The sequence below is a fragment of the Carlito syrichta genome, unplaced genomic scaffold (genome assembly GCF_000164805.1).
Source record: "Carlito syrichta isolate Samal-C Ts95f unplaced genomic scaffold, Tarsius_syrichta-2.0.1 Scaffold82277, whole genome shotgun sequence".
In the NCBI taxonomy this organism is placed as follows: Eukaryota; Metazoa; Chordata; class Mammalia; order Primates; family Tarsiidae; genus Carlito; species Carlito syrichta.
The window spans coordinates 582,426-588,720 of record NW_007026373.1 but is presented as its reverse complement, the minus strand read 5'-3'; the positions used below and the strand labels follow the sequence as shown (position 1 = coordinate 588,720).

The 6,295-nt window shown below is 51.7% G+C and overlaps 1 protein-coding gene across 1 annotated transcript in view; it reads right to left on the bottom strand.

Annotated features, from left to right (window-relative positions):
- The window catches only part of PHF19 (PHD finger protein 19), a 17,323-nt gene that overhangs the window by 10,510 nt on the left and 518 nt on the right, over positions 1–6,295 (bottom strand). The window contains 6 exon segments of the mRNA XM_008055750.2: positions 84–216; positions 219–231; positions 747–847; positions 1,324–1,419; positions 3,917–3,998; positions 4,500–4,700. Of these exon segments, the coding sequence (XP_008053941.1) occupies positions 84–216; positions 219–231; positions 747–847; positions 1,324–1,419; positions 3,917–3,998; positions 4,500–4,685 (611 nt within the window). The 5' untranslated portion in view covers positions 4,686–4,700.

Below are 6,295 nucleotides of genomic sequence, written 5' to 3'. Positions count from 1 at the left end.
CAGGCCCGCTTTGTCGATGGGCCCTGCCACCTGATTCTCCCGGACCTGCCCCGCCTCTCTGGGCCCCCCTGCTCCAGCCTTACTCTCCGGGCCCGCCGCAGTAGCAGTAGCATTGCTGCTGGTTGGTGCGGTGGGGCGAGTCCCACTCGAGCTCCTCGGGCTGGTAGGACAGCACCATCTTTACGGCCTGCAGCGTCCTGGCGATGGCGCCCTTCTCAGCGCGCCGCCTTTCTGGGGGGGACACGAGGGCCAGAGTCAACCGCAGGTCCCGTTGGGCCACACGTGTCGGCACACGGCTATCGAGGGAAATGCTGCCGGGGCGTGTGGGGGACTCTCAGATACCCCAGCGTAGTTAGAAACGCAAGGAGCTTTTCCTCACCAATTTCAAACCCATCCTCTCTATCCTGGAGGGAACATTAACAATAGTACTAATAGCAATAAGCACAATAAAGGTATTGGGTGTGGGCATTTACATGGATTTTCTCTTTGAATAATAAAGCACCACTTATTGGAGTCTTCCTACTTCTGACACCAAACCCATGGCCTTTTTACGGTTGAGGAGACAGAAGCTCAGGAAGGCTACAAATCCTGGCCAAGGACAAACAGCTGGTTAAGTAGCAGAGATACTGTCTGTCTTCAAAGCCCAGGGGTAGCTCTTCTGCTTGGAGCTCAGACTCTGAGATAGGGAGTCAGGCCTGAACCCAGGGAGTTGGAAAGGCAGGGACTGGGAAGGATGGAAGGCTCACCCGCACAGCCAGTGCGAAGATGCAGCGTCGGCAGAACCAAGGTGTGAGCAAGGGCCGGTCAGCACTGCCTGCTACGGGGATGTGGCACTGCTGGTGGTAACCTACGGCAGAGGAGGGGGTGGTGAGTGCCCACAAGGAAGCAGTGGCCCGAGGCCAGTTGGCCTAAGGCAGCATGGCTGGGAAGCCTGTGGGAAGTCCTGGGAGCTCTGCCTGCCAGCTGCCGGGGGCGTGGCTGGCGATGCTCACCAAGACGGCCAAGTGGGTGTTCAGACTGGGGACTAATGGGGAGTGGAGGAGTCACACCACGGTCTGGCTTCAGTGCCTGTGCCCCACATTTCCCACCCATCCTCTCCGCCTAGGAGGGCCCCAAAGTGCATACCCTGTTGTACTTTCCCAGCTTTCCCCAAGGTCACCTCCCTTGTCCTCACTCACAGAGATTGGCCCCCCTTCACCCTGAACCTCCAAGAGAAACAGAAAGCCAGCTGAGGCCCCAATAGCCTGGAGCAGTGCCCATGAGGGACCAGTGAGGGGGCCCCACAAGTCAGGGCCTCTTCAGGGCTCTGCTCACTCCACTTACCCAGGCCACACTTCCCACAGATGAGGATCTCATTCAGTGGACCTGATGTCTTCCCCAGGCAGATGTTGCACTTGGGCTCCTCTCCTGGAACTCCAGCTGAAAGAGAGCCCTCTAGGGTCAGGTCCAGCTCATGGGAATTAGAAAAGTTTTACTATCAGTCCAAGTGCTGAGGCTCTACTGAGTGCTAGGCCTAGCACTGGGGCTCATATGCCACCTCAATGAATCTCCCAACCACTCTGAGATGCCTATTATCATTACTTCATTCTAAAGATGAGGAAATTGAGGCTCTGAGAGATTAAGTCCTTTGTTCAGCTAGTAAGTGGAAGAGGTGGGATTCAAACCCATGGCTGTTTGCGGTCAAATCCTTTTGTTTTTTGACCACATCATGCTGCCTCTCTGGCCTGACTTAGCTTGTTTTGTTACATAGCTATGTTAAATAATTTTTTAATTTTTATTATAGGATAATAATAGAATGTTGCAATGAAATGCCATGTTCTCATCAACAATTATGATCTCATGGCCAATGTTGTTTCACTATATTCCCACCCACTTCTCCTTCCCGTAATTATTTTGAATTGAGTCCCAGATACCCAATCATTTTTCCATAAATATTTTAGTAATTATCTCTGAAAGATCAGGACTCTCTTTTTAAAAAACATAACTACAGCACCTTTATTGCACAAAAAATTAACATAATTGCTTGATATCATTCTCAAATTCAGACATCTCCAACCGTCTCTTAAATAAAGATGTCATGACAGTTTTAAGTCTGTTCTTTTGAATCAAGATCCAAGCAGAGTCCACACTTAGTGACTGGCTGGTGTTTTTTAAATTGCTTTTCATCTACAGGTTCCCTTTCTACCTCTTTTCTTTACAGTTTTTTGGGTTGAAGAATAAATATGTTTTTATGTGTGAAAGTTTTGTATGAATACATTAAATGCATTTTGATGTGTGCTTCTGCCTTATTTCCTCAGCAGACTGAAAGTTCTATAGGAGCAGAAATGGTGTCTCTTTAGCCCTGCATCTCCAGGACCAACCTCACATAGAGTGTGACATGTGACAGGAGTTTCAAGATATCTTTGTTGAATAAATGGCCAGGCAGGAGCCTTGTTTCTTATTCCTGAATATGTCCCCAGGAAGGGCACCCACAGTGGGTCTGAGTAAGTCCACATTGGCCTAATGAAGCGATGGATCAATAGCCACGGTGGTGCCCAGTCGCAAGCTCTCATTGTGGGAGATGCCAGGGGGTTCCCATTCTGCCTAGGAAGGGCAGCTGTCTGGCTGGGAGGCATGCTCCTGCCAAGCACTGTAGCACCTCCATGGAGCCTGGCACAGGGTGGGCTCTACCCAAGGTCTGCTGAGGTGAACTGTCTTCCTTCTCCACCTGGCACTTTAAGCTTTCAATACAAGGGTAAACAGAAGATGAGATCTTCATGGCTTTGGACCTTTATGTGATACATTTCAGAGTTTGGAGAAGAATCAGTCTGAATTGGCCACAACTTCTTGGAGAAAGGGGTGATTTGAAAGCTCTCCTACTGGCTGAGTTCTGCGGCCTCTACTTGGCAGACTTCTTGGAATCATCAACAGATTCTTGAGAAACTGCTTCCCTAATACTCAACAGAGCTGAGCTAAGCATTTTACATGGATTATCTCATTGAATCCTCCCAGCCATCCTGTGAAGTCAGTACTTTCATTATCTCCTTCTTTCTGATGAAGACACTAAGTCTCAGAGAGGCTACATTACTTGCCCTAAAATATGCAGCTAGTAATTGGCAGAGCTAGAACTTGGTCCAAGGTCTATCTGACCCTAAAACCCACCTCTTCCCCTGCTAGATCATGTCTCTGCTCCTGTTACAGCATAAATGGCAAATGGATGTCCTCCATCATCCTGACGCTGCAAGACAGAGCTATCCAAGGTCTATCTGACCCTAAAACCCACTTCTTCCCCTGCTAGATCACGTCTCTGCTCCTGTTACAGCATAAATGGCAAATGGATGTCCTCCGTCATCCTGACTCTGCAAGACAGAGCTGTCAGCTTTCTGAGGGCAGGGCAACCTGGCTTCCTTTTATCCCTGAGAGTTGGTCTAGCTCCATCCAGGCATGTCCATCTTCACCCCACCAGCTCATCTCTGCTTTCTTGGTCTTTCCCCCATTACCCCACTCTTTGCCCCAAGGATAGAGTTACGGGCACACTGTGTTTGCATCTAGAGGTAACATTCTTATTACTTGGGCCCCTTCCCTTTCTTAGCCCAGACTGCCCCCAGAGCTCTGAGCAGCAGGGGACATAGCCAGGAGCAGCCAGAGAGTAAACACAGGTTGAGGCCCAGTCCTAGCCCTCCTGGAACCTCCCTGAGCCACCTTCCCCATCTGCCCTGCCTCCTTCATGAGGAATGAGCACCAAGGGCATGATAGATGTCCAAAGTGCCTTGCCAAGTAAACATGCCACTGGTAACCTGATCATCACATCAGGCGGGCTTCATGGACGTGGGTTGATGCCGGGTGTAAGAGATGAAAGGAGAAGGAAAAAAATGAAGGTGATAAAAAAGAAAGAACCTGTGGAGGGTGAAGGTACCCGAGTGTTAGAAAAACTCACCATGCTGTATGTCCTTCCACAGGACCCAGTATTTGGAATTATCTTCGAAAGTCACAAGACAGCTTTGCTTAGAGCTGCTGACCTGGGGCACAGAGAGGGAAGAGCAATGTAAGAAAAGGCTGGGGAAAAGCCAAACTGGAACATGGTCTTCCTCCACCATTTTTGTCTCCTTGTGCACTAGAGAGCAGGGTAGGCTAGAGGGGTGAGGAGTATGACAGTTCTCAGAGGTGATAGACTCCTGTCACCAGGGTCAGAAGCCAGAGACTGGGGCATCACAACTTGGCAGGGATGCTGAGGACAGAAGCACAGGCCAGATAGTCATTGTGATCCTCTCCAAGCTGATTTGATTTTGTTTAGTAGGCTCTTGGAGCACTGTTTTAAAGAACTGGTTGGATACTGTTGGCTCTAAAGATGGTGCTTGCATAAGCAGGCTCTGGCTAATTCTACTGCCAGCTTTGGTCATGAGAGACAAGAATGGAGATACCCAGCAGCCCCTCTCCCCCATCCCTGGTCTGAGGGCTAGACCAGATGATGAGCAGAGAGATACTGAGCCTGAGAACAGCACTGGAGAGAAAAGGTTTACCCTCTTGATCTTCCCGAGGTAATACAGTCCATCTGTCCACCGGCACAGCACATACTGGCCCTCCGTCAGCTTGGACATCAGGTCTTTAAAGTTGTTCTTGGCCTTTGCCAGGGTCCCCTTGTTGGGGAGGTGGCTGGTGGCACCATAGGAGTCCCGAGTCCCTGGATCCAGAGCTCGATTCTCCATCAGCTTCCGCTGACACTGGGAGAGAACCAGAATAGGGTTGTTGTCTTGCTTCCCTGCTTTAGAAAGCACATCAGGGGAAGGAGGAAAACTACCATTTCTGTAATCTGTGCTATGTGCCAGACATGCTGGTTATCTCGCTGAATCCTCAGGACAACCCTATGAGGGAGACATTATTATTCTCTTTTTATAGACAGGGAAACTGAGGCTGATGGGCCAGAGGTGAGCCATGGTTCATAATCCATAAGCGGATTCGAAGTAAGTTCTGCTTCTTCCCACCCATTCCATGCTCCTTCTAAAGAGAGAGGACCTCTTAGTCAACAAAGTCCCTGTCCAGGGGACCTGAACTACACTCCCTGTCCCCAGAGGCTGAGGCTTAAGCAAACACACACCGCGTTCTCTGGGTGGAGGGCCTTCTCTAGGGGAGCAGCTGGGAAGTTGTTATACCCCCCATCCCTACCCCAAGATCTGTCCAGAGAAAACTCACCTAGAAAGGAAAACGCCTGGGTGGCTTGTGAATTGGTGTAGACGGGGCCATCTGTGTCTTTTGTAATTCCCCTCTTCTGTTCTCAATTAGGGGATGATTTAATGGAAACCAATTCCGGGACATTTAAACCCGCTAATACTTTCACCCCATGCACATTTGCTCCAGGCAGCAGTGTCATCCCTTGTCAGCCTCTTCACACTTGTCTCTCACCTTCCTATTCCCTGTGCAGCTCCCCCAGGGCTTTCTCTCTCCCTGCTAATGGCACTGCCCTAGGCCTCTCAGACCTCTCCAGCCAAGAGTTGCCACAGCTGGCCAACTTCAAGCACCATGACTTCTGGCTTTCAGGCCCTCTGTTCCATCCTCCTGTCCTGGTCTGAGTTCAGGTCTCATCTTTTGCTTGGGCCATTCATTCGTTCACTGGTTCAATAACTGTTTCCTGGGCCCTATGTTCACTTCTGCTAGGCACCTGGGATGAGGAACGGCGCCACCAGTGCCCAGTGCTAAACAGGCCCCCCCTGCCTTCCTTCCTCTCCACCAGACTCTTCCACAGGGCCACCCATTTCCTTCCAGAAGCCTTCTGGGGCTCCCCAATGCCTTCACTCATGTTCAGAGCCCTCGTAACGCCTCTCTTCCGCGCTGGGCTCACCTGGCTCCATGCCCCTCCACACACTCCCTGCTACAGCCAGACACAGCCTTGCTCTGTTTCCTGCACAGGCTATTCTGGTCTCCGCCCTCTCGCCATGGCGCTGGGCACCTGGTGTTATGACTGTCGACGGGAGAGAGTCCAGTGCCCGTTTGCGTGTGAGCGCGTGTGTGTGCTCCTGTGAGACTGGCAGGATGCTGTCTACGGCAGTGTGCCAGTGAGGATGTGAAACTGAGGACGGGTGTGCATGTGCGTCCGAGCTGCCGGGTGCTGCAGGGGTCTTCGCTCCCCTGACTGCGGCGTGGCCACGCCCCCCGCACCCCTCGCACGGGTCTCTTCTCCACCGCAGAGCGCACAGGCACCGGGCAGGGGACGCGGTCTGAACCCCAGTCCTCTCCCTGCCACCTGGCTCCGGGCGCTACGAGGTCTCCGCGCTCCCCGCCTGGGGCCCGGCCGGGGCCGCGGCAGGTTCACAAACTGACA